This window comes from Rattus norvegicus, chromosome 19 (genome assembly GCF_021556685.1).
Source record: "Rattus norvegicus strain SHRSP/BbbUtx chromosome 19, alternate assembly SHRSP_T2T, whole genome shotgun sequence".
Lineage (NCBI taxonomy): Eukaryota > Metazoa > Chordata > Mammalia > Rodentia > Muridae > Rattus > Rattus norvegicus.
Genome location: NC_141552.1, coordinates 37948050 through 37965774, shown reverse-complemented (window position 1 = coordinate 37965774; position 17725 = coordinate 37948050). Strand labels below are relative to the sequence as shown.

Genomic DNA, 17725 nt, shown 5'->3' with positions numbered 1-17725 from the left:
TCACTCAGATCACAAGTTCAGATTTTCAACAGGAGGAATCAGAGGGTCCATTTCCAAACTAACTCCTCAGTAAAGGTCAGGTTCTGAATCTCCTCTCTATGGGAGACGAGGTTTAGGACAAGGTCTTTTGGGAGGCACAGCATTCTAGACCCCACCATCTTAATAGGGTAAGATGAGAATGAGATTACACAGTGGTGAATGACACAAGAGCGTTTGGAGCAATGCATACCTCTTGTTCACGGATCCACCTGTCACATAAAGGAGGCGATCTGTCAGCTCATTTCTCTCCTTGGTAGTTAGCTCGAGCTCTCTAACCAGCCTCTCCTCTTCCTCATTGGCCTGCATCTTGTTTAGGACAGTTTCAGGGGATGACGCCTGTCTGCAGGCCTCTGTAGGTAGAAGAACACAAGTGAACCTGCATGGGGAGAATGCATAGAGCATACACAGAGCACAGTGAGGCCCAAACAGGAGAACATGCCTGGAAGCCAGTGTCGCTGCAAGGAGTTTGGTCTATGTGTAAGAGGCCTCCTAAGTGGATCACAGTTCCCCCACTACTCTATAGAGACCAAGAGATGTAAGCAGCCAGGTGTTCCCTATGCACGCGGACACAGACTTACAAGTACCAGAGAGATGCCTTCTCCAGGATTATTAACAGCTACACAGGCTACAACCTGGTTTCAGGACCCTCACCTCTCTGGTTTCAGAAGTCAGATCTTCAATTCAGCATCCACAAAGACTTGAGAGATCAGGCATACTCAGATATCCTACACTGTTACTATAGTCCAATAACTTTGGATTAAAAAGTCATGCAGGGGCAGGAAAAGGTCAACAGACTTATCAATTCCTCCTACTGAAATAACAAATGCCCCAGAAGTGCCAATAGGTTACAGGCTCTTCTTGGTCTACCTGCTCCAAATAGTTTGGCTACTGTAGAAAAATATCTGCCACACAGAACCTCTAATGTATGAAGGTAAGGTTGGCCCTGTCAGCAGAGGTAGTCAGAGGAGTTCTAAGAATATAAGGTCATGGCCAGGAGCACAATTCTCTCCCTTTTCCTACTGTCAGATAGACACTGAATTTAAAGAAGCAACGAAAGTGAAGTACATTGATGCCCTGGTTAATTCAGAAAAGTTATACCCTCCATGACTCTGATGGTGTTATTATATCAATTTAACATACCAAATGCACTGTAAAAGTAAAGGCTAGAACTTCACAGAATAATAGCATAGGCATTGCCATATCCTCTATTTGGGTATGGAGAAACTAATGATGTGAAAACCTTGACTTTCAGTAATTGTGATAATCATGGAATTCAGTATCATTGCAGATGTTCCAGTGGTTGTGGCCCATTGGTATAAAGGCCAGCTGAAGGCCCCCACACTCACCCGTGACAGGAAGCTCAACATACACTGCCCAGAACTTACTCCACATTCCACATGACCACGTCCTGTGTCCATCATTACTTTTAGGTTTCGTTTGCTTCACTCTAGACTCTTCTCCATCAACATCAACTCTCCCAAAGCGCCTGTGAAGACGGGCAAACATGCCTGTGGATATATCCTTTGGACACTGAGAGAAAAAGTAGGGAATTGGTTGTCATGACAACACTGGTGACATCACAGGGATCCCAAGGACTCTCTAGGAGACAATAGAATGTCCACGAAGGGACGGCTGATGTCACGGAGAACAGACTTTGCCTCCCTGCTAATGTTCTCCCTGTACTGAGCAAAAGCTGATGTGGCCTTTTCAGGAGACTTCCCTGTGGAATAGCCACTGAGCACCACATGCTTCCAAAGCCAAATTTGGCTCTAGACTTCATTGGAAAAACCTAAGTCATTGCTATGTATCTAAATGAGTGCTTCCTCCCCAATCCCTGCACAGAAATGTTTCATCCTACCTCAAATTATCCTCATTCAGCAATGTTACTCATTAAAGTTTACTGAGAAATCACACCAGTTCAAATAAATAGCCAAAGAGGTCTCCTGTCTCATGATGTGCAGGTGCATGAAATCACACCCAGAAATAGCTTGCAGGGTAATTTGCAATGTGGGTGTGTGTTATGGGTACAACATGAAGCTTTGTGCTTAACATTTGACAGTTGCCACCAGATTCCTTAGGAGAAAGAATTGCATTCATTATGGTCCTGGCAACAATGTGGAGATCTGTTGGCAGAGGAAACTGAAATATTGGATCTACCAGTGAATGCACCCTCAGGCTGAGTGTGGGGCTCTCCTCCTTGCACTTAAGTTACCAAAGCAGGATTGCTTACGGCCTCTCTAAGCTCTAACATGCGATTCTATCTGAAAAACAAAATAGTCAGCAGATGTGGGGGTGCAGCCAAAGGAGTAGGACAAGCCTAGAGACATAACTCAGTGGACAGAGTAAGAAACGAGCATCTTCTCTTCTGATTCATGGGTCAGCCCACAAAACACAAAAGCATCTATTATCGTAGTAAAAAAAAACCAAGTTATTTTATTGAATGCACACAATAATACTGATTACAATATTAGTAGCAAAGCTCAGATTTTGGGGGCAGATCCATGACTTGAACTATGTTCCTGACAACATATAAAGCAGTAAATAAATAAATAAATAAATAAATAAATAAATATATAAGAAAGAAAAAAAGAAAAAGAAAAAACACAAAAAGCACAAGCTTCTCATGTGAAGGTGTAGGAGGAGTGGTCCAGTGGTCAGTTCTCATTAGGACATGTTAGATATGACAGTGCATAGTGACCCCTAATTTGATGGGTCCTATATAAAGTTTTGTGCCATATTGTCATTTTAACAAACCTCATCCAGTACATACATAACGACACAGGATATGATCACCATGTCCTTGCTGTGTATCAAGTTATTTTTCTGTGTCCTTCATTGTCAGGCATATTACAGCAATGATCTGAAATGGCTGGTAGGCTTGGAAGAAAGTGGATATGAAAGATCCCCATTTGATATTAGTACAGCCATTTCTTAAGAATGAGAACTTTTAAGCTGGCCGTTGCTTAGCCCCTAGATGTTAGACAATAGACCAGAAAGTACAGAAAGCACATTCGTACCCACTCTCTACGAAGCTGCCCGACCATAAGAACAGAGGGTATAGAACATATTTACTGCAGGGCAATTACAAGACAGGAAACATCTCTGGGAAGCTGACTGATTACTATAGAAGTGAGATGTCCTTGGTACTGAATGCAGCTGTGCTTACATAGGTATAGCCTTGTCCTAGGAACTCCAGAAGAGAAACACCTGCCAAGACAGATATCCTTGGTCCTTGTCCTGGGAACCCCAGGATAAGAAAACATATATCAAGTCAGACGTCCTTGGTACTGAAATAGCTGCATTGATGTGGTTACGGCCTTATCCCAGGAATTCCAGGACGATTAACATCTGCCTAGTTATCCTTGACACCGAAATAGCTGAGCTAATGAAACTGTGTAATCTTAAATGACTATTTAAGCTGTACATTTCTGTTGTTCGAGGCTCTTCACATCCCTCCTGTGTGAGGACCCTGTCGAGCCCCAGTGCATTGGTAACCCAAAGTAAACCTCTTGTTTTTACATCAAAACTGAGTCCCGTGTGTTCGTGGGGTGATGAGTGTCCTCAGGACTGGAACGAGAGTCTCCTCTGTCTGAGGGTCTTTCAGATAAAGCTGTATTTGTGGGTTACACACCTCAATTCTCATTGGCTAATGCTGTCCTCACAGTCCTTGGATGCCCCTTTGTAAGAGTACATGTTGGAAAGTGGAAGCAGCTTTATTTGAGCTCAAAGTGAACCTGACAAGCAACGTAGAGACCAACATGGGGTAATTGAGGCCCTGTCTAAAACCAGCAAAGAAACCCACCCTTCATTCAAAGCATCATCTACCAATTCTTGAATTTTTACCATTCTCTGCCGACCAGTCTTTCATTCAGGAATGGTAGAAAAGAACTGGAAATGATCTTTGTATTCTAAGGACCTCGATCTGTCTTTCCTTAGGTCCATGTTAAGAACAAATGAAATGGTTATCACCATCTGAACAACTTAGTATCATCTACTCAGTATATCTAGCCTAATACTGTGCCTATGGCAATCTCAAGCTTCCCTGAGTGTTGCTGCCCCAGCAAGAAGAATGAAGTACTAAGGTCAAACCCCAGTGAACCTTTCAAGGGGTTAGAAGAAAGCCATCAGAGATACTGCACTTCTTTGTCCTTAGATTAAATCAAGCTGATACAACGTGAATCTATTGGGCTATTTGACCAGACATCTTTCCCCCAACCCCAACTATCTGAGTTCATTGCTTGGCAGAATTCATGCCCCACCATCCTAGATGTTTCTTGATTCACTGCTGCCAAGGGCCAGGTTTCCTGAGTTTTGTTTTTTATAGAATTGGGTGTAATCAATCATTGTTGCCCTCTATGATAGATATAGACAAATATCTATAATAACTGACCACACTGTACAAGTACACTAGTGGAAAATTCAGCATAACTGAGGAGTGGGAAACCAGCATTGTGTCCTGGCCTTTCTCTGCCCATATCACAGCTCACAGGCGACTGGGGCAAACCTTGAGTTCCTGTGTAGATACAGAGTGAGGTTGAATGGACACTGAGCAGGCAGAGCAACACAGCTGAGGCAACTCAATTCCAGCAACAAATGCATTATTTGTTTCCCATCTTAACAGCTTGTTTTGAGGTCTTGTCCCCATACCTAGCTTAAACACAGCAATTTTCATACATGCCAGCCTGCTATTTCATATTGTTGCTGTAATACGCCTCCACATCATAGATTTCAAAAAAATATATATACCTAACACTGAGAAGGGTGATGCTTGTCAACATCTAGTGCGTTGGGGGCCCAGGTACGGTCACAAAGACACAGGGGATGCAGAGCAAAGGCAGATGCAACTGCATGCAGCTGCAAGTTTATTAACCCTTATATAGGCATGAATATGGATTACCTCACTTTCCCTTTTGGCAAGATATAATAAGATCGTTATTCCCATGATACCAGGAACAACCGAGGCAAGACTAGGCAAAGAAGTGAGACTAAGCAAAGGCTTCTTCTTAAAATATCTGTATAGCAAATCACCCCTCTTCCTAGTATCACAATATGCTTGTCATAACCCAGAGAGCCGCTTCCACAAAAATAGGACACAGTACAACATAGTGTAAGGTAAAGTGAGAAAAACATTTCCTTCTCAAGGGCAGCATTCCAGCACCTGCTTGCATCTCTCAGCCATCTTTCCTTGATCCTGTCTGGGAAGTGTATCTCAGTGACTCCACAATTTCTCTCTTTGTCCTTTTGTTTTAAAAGTAACACTTTCTATAAAATAGCTAAATGTCCTTGAAGGGGTTTAATCGTGCAAAAAGTAAGCAATATAATATATAATGTACGCAACCTTTAATGACAGTATCTATTTTCTTAGGGGTATTATTCAGATACCTTCCCAGATCTGGATTTAACTTTGGTAATTGTTATCTATATAGAAAATCAACAATATCAAATAAATATTTCAGTGTTCTGGCATAAAGTCCTCGTGAGTAAGAACTAATGATTTTGGAATTTGCTTTGTGTCTATTGTTATGTCCCTCATTTCATTTCTGATTTTTAATTCATGTATTGTGTCTCTTGTGCATTGTTAGTTTGAGGAAGGGGTTGTCTCTCTTGTGGATCTTCTCCAGAAGAAGAAGAAGAAGAAGAAGAAGAAGAAGAAGAAGAAGAAGAAGAAGAAGAAGAAGAAGAAGTAGAAAAGACAGCTCTTGCTTTCCTTGACTTTGTATTTTTCTCTTTGTTTCTGAAGGCTTGATTTCAACCCTGAGTTCATTTCCTTTCATCAGATCCTACCAGACTCTCTATGGGATGAGGCTTTGCCTCACTTTGGTAAGGGCAGCATGGAATAAATGAAGCTTCTGCTGATCTCTGGTGTGGTGTTGCACATCACAATCTCACCGAAAACCATGCATAGCCTGGGTTTACGCTCTATTAAAGCAGCCCACTATTTCAGTGTTCCCTGCAAGGTGCCATGGAACAGTAGTAACATAATTCTGTATGCACATTGACAGGTTTCTCCACGGTCTTCTGGGTCATTTGATAAAAGTTTATAGTGAGTTCATGGATGAACACACACACACACACACACACACACACACACACACACACTTTACTGACATGGTGCACATTCTTTGCACACCAAGAATAAAGTGAGCATTGCTGAAAATACACCAGTAATGGAATCAAAGGAGGGAGCTGTGGAGAAGCTGGGGCTTAGAGTTAATTTAAATACCGGATGCAGATTCTCCTTTTATTGGAGGAGAAACTTGATAGACAATGTGGTTCTTTATTTTCTTTCCCTAGAGCACACAGGACTAGGGTGGCAGCTAGGGCTTTGAGTGTGTTTGGCAAGTACTGTAGCACTGAATTAAATCCTATGGCTGGAACCCTATTAATCATCTACAACAATTACAGGGCAGGCTGGATGATGACATTCAGTTGACAATGTGGACATCTCAAGACAGTCACTGGACAATGGCTGACACACTTGTCTGAAGACTGGAAATGTGTCTTTATCTTGGAGAGGAGAGAAGGACCCTCCAACTACACTGTCCTCTAAGGAAGTTTATTCAGGTGAGGGATGACAGGGACTGTTTTGTCTCATGTCACACATGTCAGTAAAAATATCCTCTGCAAATAGTGATATTTTGACTTCTTCTTTTCCAATGTGTATACACTTGATCTCCTTTTGTTGTCTGATTGCTCTGGGTAGAACTTCGACAACTATATTGAATAAGTAGGTAGAGCGTGGGAAGACTTGTCTAGTCCCTGAATTCAGTGGGATTGCTTCAAATTTCTCTCCATTTAGTTTAATGTTAGCTACTGGTTTGCTGGATATGGCTTTTCCTATGTTTAGGTATGGGCCTTGGTTCCTATTCTTTCCAGGACTTTTATCATGAAGGGGTGTTGAATTTTGTCAAATGCTTTCTCAGCATCTAATGAAATGATCATGTGCTTTCTTTTATTTTAATTTTTTTATTTTTAATTTTTTTGTTTTTTTTTTATTAACTTGAGTATTTCTTATATACATTTCGAGTGTTATTCCCTTTCCCAGTTTTCGGGCAAACATCCCCCTCCCCCCTCCCTTTCCTGTCGGTGTTCCCCTCCCCACCCTCCCCCCATTGCCGCCCTTCCCCCAACAATCTAGTTCACTGGGGGTTCAGTCTTAGCAGCACCCAGGGCTTCCCCTTCCACTGATGCTCTTACTAGTATATTCATTGCTACCTATGTGGTCCGAGTCCAGGGTCAGTCCATGTATAGTCTTTAGATCATGTGGTTTTGTTCTTTTAGTTTGTTTATATAATGGATTACTTTGATGGTTTTCTTTATATTAAACCATCTCTGCATGCCTGGGATGAAGCCTACTTGATCATGGTGGATGATTGTTTTGATGTGCTCTTGGATTCAGTTTGCCAGAATTTTATTGCGTATTGTTGCATTGATATTCATAAGGGAAATTGGTCTGAATTTCTCTTTCTTTGTTGGGTCTTTGTGTGGTTTAGGTATAAGAGTAATTGTGGCTTCATAGAAGGAATTCATTAGCGCTCCATCTGTTACAATTTTGTGTTATAGTTTGGATAATATTGGTATGAGGTCTTCTAGGTCTGATATAATCTTGCACTTAACCCATCTGGACCTGGGCTCTTTTTGGTTGGGAGACATTTAATGACTGCTTCTATTTCGTTAGGAGTTATGGGGTTGTTTAAATGGTTTATCTGTTCCTGATTTAACTTCAGTACCTGGTATTTGTCTAGGAAATTCTTCATTTCCTGCAGATTTTCAAGTTTTCTTGAATATAGGCTTTTGTAGTAGGATCTGATGATTTTTTGAATTTCCTCTGATTCTGTAGTTATGTCTCCCTTTTCATTTCTGATTTTGTTAATTTGGACACACTCTCTGGGTCCTCTCGTTAGTCTGGCTAAGGGTTTATCTATCTTGTTGACTTTCTGAAAGAACCAACTTTTGGTTCTGTTGATTCTTTCTATGGTCCTTTTTGTTTCTACTTGGTTGATTTCAGCTCTGAGTTTGATTATGTCCTGCCTTATACTCCTCCTGCGTGTATTTGCTTCTTTTTGTTCTAGAGCTTTTAGGTGTGCTGCCAAGCTGCTGATGTTGCTCTCTCCTGTTTCTTTCTGCAGTCACTCAGAGCTATGAGTTTTCCTCTTAGCACAGCTTTCATTGTGTCGCATAAGTTTGGATATGTTGTACCTTCATTTTCATTACATTCTAATAAGTCTTTAATTTCTTTCCTTATTTGTTCCTTGATGAGGTTATCATTGAGTAGAGCATTGTTCAACTTCCATGTATATGTGGTCGTTGTTCCCTTATTGTTATTGAAGACCAGCTTTAGCCCGTGGTGGTCTGATAGGACACATGGGATTATTTCTATCTTTCTGTATCAGTTGAGGCTTGTTTTATGACCAATTATATGGTCAATTTTGAAGAAAGTACCATGAGGTGGTGAGAAGAAGGTATGTCCTTTTGTTTTAGGACAGAATGTTCTATAAATATCTGTTAAGACCACTTGGTTCATGATTTCTCTTTGTCTATGTCTCTGTTTAATTTCTGTTTCCATGATCTGTCCGTTGATGAGAGTGGGGTATTGACGTCTCCTACTATTATTGTGTGAGGTGCAATGTGTGCCTTGAACTTTAGTAAGGTTCTTTTATGGATGTAGGTGCCCTTGTATTTGGAGCATAGATATTTAGGATTGAGAGTTCATCTTGGTGGATTTTTCCTTTGATGAATATGAAGTGTCCTTCCTTATCTTTTTTGATGACTTTTAGTTGAAAATTGATTTTATTCAATATTAGAATGGCTACTCCAGCTTGCTTCTTCAGACCATTTGCTTGGAAAATTGTTTTCCAGTCTTTCACACTGAGGTAGTGTCTGTCTTTGTCTCTGAAGTATGTTTCCTGTAGGCAGCAGAATGCAGAGTCCTTCATGGATATCCAGGTTGTTAATCTATGTCTTTATAGTGGAGCGTTGAGACCACTGATGTTGACAGATATTAAGGAATAGTGATTTTTGCTTCCTGTTATTTTCATATCCACCAGAGAACTACTAAACATGAAAAACAGTTTCAGCAAAGTGGCTGAGTATATAATTAACTCAAATAAATCAGTACCTTTTCTCTACATAAAAGAGAAACAAGCCGAGAAAGAAATTAGGGTAACAACACCCTTCATAATAGTCCCAAATAATATAAAATACCTCGGTGTGACTTTAACGAAGCAAGTAACAGATCTGTATGATAAGAACTTCAAGCCTCTGGAGAAAGAAATTGAAGAAGACCTCAGAAAATGGAAAGATCTTCCATGCTCATGGATTGGCAGGATTAACATAGTAAAACTGGCCATTTTACCAAAAGCGAATTACAGATTCAATGCAAACACCATCAAAATACCAATCCAATTCTTCAGAGAGTTAGACAGAACAATTTGCAAATTCTTCTGGAATAACAAAAAAAAAAACCAGGATAGCTAAAACTATCCTCAACAATAAAAGGATTTCTGGAGGAATCACTATCCCTGAACTCAAGCAGTATTACAGAGCAATAGTGATAAAAACTGCATGGTAGAATTACAGGGACAGACAGATAGACCAGTGGAATAGAATTGAAGACCCAGAAATGAACCCACATACCTATGGGCACTTGATTTTTGTCAAAGGAGCCAAAACCATCCAAAGGAAAAAGATAGCATTTTCAGCAAACGGTGCCGGTTCAACTGGAGGTCAGCATGTAGAAGAATGCAGATCGATCCATGCTTATAACCCTGAACAAAGCTTAAGTCCAAGTGGATCAAGGACCTCTACTTCAAACCAGATACACTCAGACTAATAGAAGAAGAAGTGGGGAAGAATCTCAAACACACAGGCAGTAGAGACAATTTCCTGAACAAAACACCAATGGCTTATGCTCTAAGATCAAGAATCGACATAAAACTGCAAAGCTTCTCTGTAAGGCAAAGGACACTGTGGTTAGGACAAAATGGCAAGCAACAGATTGGGAAAAGATCTTTACCAATCCTACAACAGATAGAGGCCTTATATCCAAAATATACAAAGTTCTCCAGAAGTTAGACTGCCTGGAGACAAATAACCCTATTAAAAAATGGGGTTCAGAGCTAAACAAGGAATTCAGAGCTGAGGAATGCCGAACGGCTGAGAAACACCTAAAGAATTGTTCAACGTCTTTAGTCATGAGGGAAATGCAAATCAAAACAACCCTGAGATTTCACCTCACACCAGTGAGAATGGCTAAGATCAAAAACTCAGGTGACAGCAAATGCTGGTGAGGATGCAGAGAAAGAGGAACACTCCTCCATTGTTGGTGGGATTGCAGACTGGTACAACCATTCTGGAAATCAGTTGGAGGTTTCTCAGAAAATTGGACGTTGAACTGCCTGAGGACCCAGCTATACCTCTCTTGGGCATATACCCAAAAGATTCCCCAACATATAACAAAGACACATGCTCCACTATGTTCATAGCAGCCTTATTTATAATAGCCAGAAGCTGAAAAGAACCCAGATGCCCTTCAACAGAGGAATGGATACAGAAAATGTGGTACATCTACACAATGGAATATTACTCAGCTATCAAAAACAATGACTTTATGAAATTCATAGGCAAATGGATGGAACTGGAAAATATCATCCTGAGTGAGGTAACCCAATCACAGAAGAACACACATGGTATGCACTCATTGTTAAGTGGCTATTAGCCCAAATGCTTGAACTACCCTAGATACACAGAAGACACGAAACTCAAGAAGGATGACCAAAATGTGAATGCTTCACTCCTTCTTTAAAAGGGGAACAAGAATCCCTTGGCAGGGAATAGGTAGGTAAAGTTTAGAACAGAGGCAGAAGGAACACCCATTCAAGGCCTGCCCCACATGTGGCCCATACATATACAGCCACCCAAATAGATAAGATGAATGAAGCAAATAAATGCAGGCTGACAGGAACCGGATGTAGATCTCTCCTGAGTGACACACCCAGAATACAGCAAATACATAGGCGAATGGACTTCAGAACCTTAAGGTCAGATTTTTCTGATAACAGGTGCTAGGTGAAGCTGAAGTCTACTGTGGGTGGGATCATCCCAGGCAGGGAGGGGATCTTACTGTGCAGGCCTGGCCAGCCTCTGTTTTCTCCTGAAAATAATTGTTGGTCAGCTGTAAATCTGAAGTGAGAGTAGGTTTTTCAACTCAAAGGGATGACATTTAAAGTCTCACACACTATGTGAGAGACACACATTTACCCTCGGGGGATTTGAACTTACTTCTGTAGAAGTGACTGTTGGCTGACAGAGGGAAAACATTCTTGCCTTTAGCATTCTGTCTGTATTAGAGACTACAGGGACTGACTTCCTGGACAGATAAGAACAAGTAGACAGAATTGTAATGGGGGAAAACTGAGGCAAGAAATGTCCTGAGGACAGTGATTTGAGATTGTGCCTTTAGCCAGCAATTTCTTTTGTCATTAAGGCAAGCAGCCTTCAGGTCTGCTAAAACTTGTCGCTACTTCAGGGTTTCTCTGCTGTTACAACTACTCCAGGTCATTCTGAGATGAAGGCCTTTCCTAAACAAAAAATGTTTACAGGGCAATGTTTCTCAACCTGTGGGACGCGACCACTTCACAGACATTACATAGCAGATACTTTGATATCAGATGCCTTGCTTATTATGATTTATAAGACTAGCAATATCAGTTATAAAGTAGCAATGAAATAATTTTATGGTGGGGGTGACCACAGCATGAAGAGCTGTATTAAAGGGTTCTAGCACTAGGAGTGTTGGGAACCACTGCCATATAACCTGACACATGGGAGCAGACTCCTCAGATGAGTAGAGACACACAGCAAGGGATACCGTGTCCCACCCTAGAACCCAGAGGCAGAATCTTTCCCAGGAGTCTGTGGGTCACCTTGTCTTAAATTCTTCCAGGTTCAAGAATAGCATTGATCTTCTCAGCAGAGTCAGCTTGCACAGCCCACATCAGGCCCATGGCTTCCCTTTACAGAGAAGGATGTGGGTCTGAGTGACAGCCCGTGAGACTGAGGGGACCCTGATACTCATTTGCTTTGAGCTGAGGTTTCTTTACATGTAAAATGGAGGTGTTTCTGCTGAATTGGGTTGCTGTGGAGATGAACAGAACATACAACCTGCTCAGTGTCTGCCTGGCATGGAACCTGCTGGTTAAATGGAAGCTGTCGATGGTGATGAAGTTAAAAGTAGAATCTCTAACCCCATAGTATTAGATGCCGGGCGCCATACAGGGGTTGTAAGGATTTTGTGATTCTAAGACAGCCTCGAATTAAAACTGAAGGCTCCTTTTTTTTTTCCTGTTTTTTTTCTTTATTAACTTGAGAATTTTTTATTTACATTTCGATTGTTATTCCCTTTTCCGGTTTCCGGGCCAAAATCCCCCTAACCCCTCCCATACCCCCTCTATATGGCTGTTCCCCTCCCCATCCTCCCACCATTACCCCCCTCCCCCCAACAATCATGTTCACTGGGGGTTCAGTCTTGGCACGACCAAGGGCTTCCCCTTCCACTGGTGCTCTTACTAGGCTATTCATTGCTACCTATGAGGTCAGAGTCCAGGGTCAGTCCATGTATAGTCTTTAGGTAGTGGCTTAGTCCCTGGAAGCTCTGGTTGGTTGGCATTTTTGTTCATATGGGGTCTTGGGCCCCTTCAAGCTCTTTCAGTCCTTTCTCTGATTCCTTCAACAGGGGTCCCGTTCTCAGTTCACTGGTTTGCTGCTGGCATTCGCCTATGTATTTGCTGTATTCTGGCTGTGTCTCACAGGAGAGATCTACATCCGGTTCCTGTCAGCCAGCACCTCTTTTCTTCATCCATCTTGTCTAGTTTGGTGGCTGTATATGTATGGGCCACATATGGGGCAGGCTCTGAATGGGTGTTCCTTCTGCCTCTGTTCTAAACTTTGCCTCCCTATTCCCTGCCAAGGGTATTCTTGTTCCCCTTTTAAAGAAGGAGTGAAGCATTCGAATTTTGATCATCTGTTTCATGTGTTCTGTGCATCTAGGGCAATTCAAGCATTTGGGCTAATAGCCACTTATCAATGAGTGCATATGAAACTCCTTTTTTAAATTTAAAAAAAAGAATCAAGTATAAAATGCCAATATGAAATAATCACAACCAGAATTGAGCTAATACCTGTGAAGTCATTTAGCTTTACATTTACTGCTTCTATTTTCAAGGCTTCTAGAATAGCACTATACGAGATCCTGAAGCCTTCTATTATGGTGCTGCCCATTCATTCCTCTCTCCTTGAGGACTTCTCAGGTGACTTAAAGAAACCTGACTTCTTTTCAGATTGTTCCCAGCTGATGTGATCTCTCTGTCCATGGGCCTTGCCAAAAGCTGCAGAGCCAATGTATTGTTTTAAAACACAAAATTTCAGACATTAATTTTACCAGTGAAGTCTCAGGAGTCAGATTCGAAAGTCAATTCCCAACTGTCCTTCCTAATTCACTGATCTCCCAGAAGAAGAGCATTCTTGTTCCCTCTGCACACTTTCTAAAAATCCTTCAACCCAAAGTCTTTCCATTGCCTTAGTTATCTTCATTTCCTTTCAGGTCTTTCCTTGATCATCTCTGAACGTAAGTGCAGCTTTTAGCTTTGCAACAAAGGTGTGTGGTAGGTTAGCCTTACCGAAATAAAGTCCATGTTTACAGTAAACAAACTACTCTTGTGTTAAATGTCTGTGCCATGGCGATGCTAAACCACACAATAGATGTTCAGTAAATAATACATTCTTTGAGACCACAGTGTGATCAAATACCTTGTAACATATCTTAGTAATTTTCTCTCTATTATATAAATCAAGTTTTTGACAAGGATTCTGATTGATTGCTGTCATGACTGAGTGCATCATCATGGGAATCCCAAGGAACATCAAACTGTTGCATGTGGCCAACCAGGAACCAAAACCACCCAGGAGACTACTGATACTTGACACACATAAATTAACCTACCTATTTTCATATACTTTATGGCAAGAGGTCACCATTCCTGACCAAGTCTCATTATCCAAAGGTATAGTAAATGGAAAAGTTGGGGTCAAGGAGGTCATACCACAAAGCACACAATACCCATCTCAGATAAACATGTATGGTTTATTGAATCCAAAACTCCATGAATTTCAGGAGACAATTAATAGTACAAAACAAATGATAATAGATACAGAAGAGAATTAAGATTTCCAGTTCATAAGTCCTGTAGGCATATTCAACAAATCATAGCAGAAAACTTCCATAAGGTAAAGAAAGAAAAGGCCATAAAGGTACAACAAGCCTACAGAATGCCAAATTATTTATACCAGAAAAAATTCCTCCATTTACAAAATAATTAAAACACTAAATGGACAGATCAAAGAAAGAACATTAAAAGGGGTAAGGTATAAATATCCAGTAACGAATTCAGACCTATCTGAATTACACCAGACTTCTGAACAGAGACTCCAAAAGCCAGAAAATCTTGGGCAGATGTAATGAAGACCCAGGCTCCTATACCCAGCATAATTTTCAATCACCATGAATGCAGAAACCAAGATATTTCACGACAAAACCAAATTTAAACAATGTTTTTCTTTAAGAGAGCACAACAGAGGATAATAGGAGGAAAACTCCAAGACAATGAGCTAAACTGTACCCAAGAAAAACCAAGAAATTAATCATCTCTGAAATATTTCAAAAAAGAGAAGCACACAAACATAATTTCACCTACAACCAGAAAAAGAAGAGAAAGCAGCAGCCATTGGTCTTTAATATCTAACCAGACCCTCTGTCACCAATCCCCCAGCTCCTACGGATCAAACTGCCAGTCAAAGTGTATACAAGGATGGGTCTATGGTTCTAGGTAACTCTGTAGAAGAGGATTGACTTAACTGGCATTAATGCAGTGGTAGTCCCTTGGCTCTGGTGAGACCTGTTGCCCCACCAAATAGAGATCCTAGAGGTGTGAGGTGGGAATGGATATGTATGGGAGGGGAGCACTGTCATATAGGCAAAGCTGAGCCTAAATGGGAAGTAAGGTTGATGAGGGGATACTGGAAAGGGGGCCACATTTGAAATATAAGTAAATAAAATAACAAATTAATAAAAATAGACAAAAATATAATAAAAAGCAAAAAGGTAAAAGAAAAATTAAACCAAAACAAAACAAAAGAATTCCCTGTAGTGTATTGGCCTAATCCTGCTTGTATTTTAATTCTAATTTGTAGATCTCAAGACTGGTTAACCCCCCAAAACTGACCCTGCTACCAGTTGACTGTGATTATAAAGAAGCCAACAGCCAACAGCTGCACAGCAGAGAGATGGGGGAGGTGAGTTTCTGAGGGCTTTGCTAGAGAGGATCATGAGGTGGGAGGAAGGAAGAAGAAGCTGCCAGAGAATAAAGGAAGAACATGTGTGATGGAGAGGAGAGAGGAAGAGGACAGCAGCCATGGTTAAGGGAGAGGAGCGCCTGGTCCTGAGGGCTGTCCAAGGGGAACAAAGAGCATCCAAGATGCTACACAGTCAGTAAGAGTTGAGCGTTATTGTTTGGAAAGTAGATCTGATACCATGGAGGGCAGGCAGCTGCACAGCTACTGTGCTGACTAATGCATACTAAAAATAAATTTAACAAAATATGTATAACCAGTAAGACAGCTCTCTAGAGGATCCTAAAAGGAATATTTTAGTTTGAAGGGAAGGATAAAATAGGAGAGAACATAGGAAATAAATGAACAAAACTAGGATAGTTAATCAAAAAAGACTATGAAAACCACAAATATTAACAAAATGACAAAATTTAATGCATAGGTTTGAATAATTATTACATATCACTAAATCAGTATCTAGGATGGTGGGGCATGAATTCTGAAATGGACTGAACTCAGAAAGGGCAATGGACTGAACTCAGAACAGTGGGGTTGGGAGAAAGATGATTGGTTAAACAGCCCACCAGGTTCACATTGTGTCAGCTTGATTTAATCTAAGGACAAAGAAGTGGAGTATCCCTGATGACTTTCTTCTAACCCCTTGAAAGGATCCCTGGGGTTTGGCCTCAGTACTTCACAGTTCTTGCTGGGGCAGCAACACTCAGGGAAGCTTGAGATTGTCATAGGCACAGTGTTATGCTAGATATACTGAGTAGATGATCCTAAGCTGTTCAGGTGGTGATACCCATTTGCATGCATTCTTAATGTGCACCTAAGGAGAGAGAGAGATCAAGGTCCTCAGAGTAGAAAGATCATTCCCAGTTCTTTTCTACCATTCCAGAGTGAAAGACTGGTATTGAGAGAATGGTAAAAAATTGAGAATTCGTAGATGATGCTTTGAATGAAGGGTGGGTTTCTGTGCTGGTTTTAGACAGGGTCTCAAGTATCACATGTTGCCCTCTCCCTGGCTGGCCAGGTTCACTTTGAGCTCAGATAAACCTGCTTCCACTTTCCAATAGATAGTCTTACAAGAGTGGCCTCCAAGGACTGTGAGGACAGCATTAGCCTTTGACAGTTGAGGTGTGTAACCCACAACTATAGTTTTAGCCACTTTTTTCCGTGTCCACCAGCTATTTCAGATTGTTGCTGTTCTATGCCTGACAATCAAGGACGCAGAAAAATAACCTGATAGAGAGCAAGGACATGGTGATCACATCCTTTCCTCTTCTGTATGTTCTGGATGAGTATTTTTAAAATTTCAATATTGCAAAAAAGCTTTATATAAGGGTCACTGTGCACTGTTCTATATAAAATGTCTAATCAGAACTGACCACCAGATAACACTTCCCGCAATCCTCATATGAGAAGCTTGAGCTTTTTGTTTTGACTTTTTCTTTTTTCTTTCTTTCTTATGTTTTGCTTTATAAGTTGAGAGAAAGATATTTAGGGCCATGGATCTGCCCCCAAAATCTGGGCTATGGATCTGATCAATCAGTATTAGTGTGTGCATTCAATAAAGTATTAATTTTTTACTATGATTGATGTTTTGGCCTTTGGTGGGGTCGGCCATGACCCAGAGTACAGGTGCTGGGACCTTGCTCTATCCACTTAGTGATGTTTATAGCCTTGTCTTACACCGTTATCTGCACCCCCTTTATCTGTTGACTACTTTATTTTCCTGATAGAAGCTCATGGTACATCTTACAGAGGCCTGTGAGCAATGCTTCTTTGGTGACATTGGTGCAGAGAGGAGAACCCCACAAGCAGCATCAGGGTGCCTTCACTAGTGGCTCCAATATTTCACTTTCCTCTGCCAACTGGTCTCCACACTGTTCCTAGCACCATAATGATTTCAACTCTTTCTCCTAAGGTATTTGTGGCAACTGTCGAATGCTAAGCATAAGGCTTCATGAGTGTTCCCCTAACACACACCCATTTTGTAACCTACCATGCAGGCTATTTCTTGATGTGATTTCAAGCAGCAGTACATAATGAGGAAGGAGAAACTTTTGACTGGTGTGAAATCTCAGGAACTTTTAATGGCTAACATTGGTAAATGAGGATAAAATCTAGTTAGGATGAGACATTTTTGGGCAAGATATGGAAGGAAACATTCATTTAGATGCAAAGGAATTACTAAGGTTTTTATAATCAAGCCTTGAGGAAAATTTGGATGTGGAAACAGGAGGTGCTCAGTGTCTATTCCCTGGGAAAGTCTCCTGGAAAGAGCCCCTAAGCTTAT

General features: G+C 41.0%; 2 protein-coding genes across 3 annotated transcripts in view; one reads left to right on the top strand and one right to left on the bottom strand.

Annotated features, from left to right (window-relative positions):
* LOC134483321 (disks large homolog 5-like) overlaps positions 1 to 2572 on the bottom strand; it is a 115657-nt gene extending 113085 nt beyond the window's left edge. Inside the window, exons 1-2 of one of the 2 annotated variants that reach the window (XR_015644000.1) lie at positions 1425 to 2572; positions 230 to 389 (exon numbers count right to left, since the gene is read on the bottom strand). Coding sequence is in view for 1 of the 2 variants with exons in the window: in XM_087596649.1 (XP_087452775.1) it covers positions 1425 to 1545 (121 nt within the window). In the remaining variant the exon portion in view is untranslated. The remainder of the gene's footprint in view (positions 1 to 229; positions 390 to 1424) is intronic. The other variant, XM_087596649.1, reaches the window with a different exon arrangement.
* The window catches only part of LOC134478811 (disks large homolog 5-like), a 67645-nt gene extending 50933 nt beyond the window's left edge, over positions 1 to 16712 (top strand). The window contains exons 7-10 of the transcript XR_015644001.1: positions 5780 to 5859; positions 6445 to 6603; positions 15286 to 15387; positions 16614 to 16712. The gene's annotated coding sequence lies outside the window, so the exon portion shown is untranslated. The remainder of the gene's footprint in view (positions 1 to 5779; positions 5860 to 6444; positions 6604 to 15285; positions 15388 to 16613) is intronic.
* Positions 16713 to 17725: the final 1013 nt, after the last annotated feature.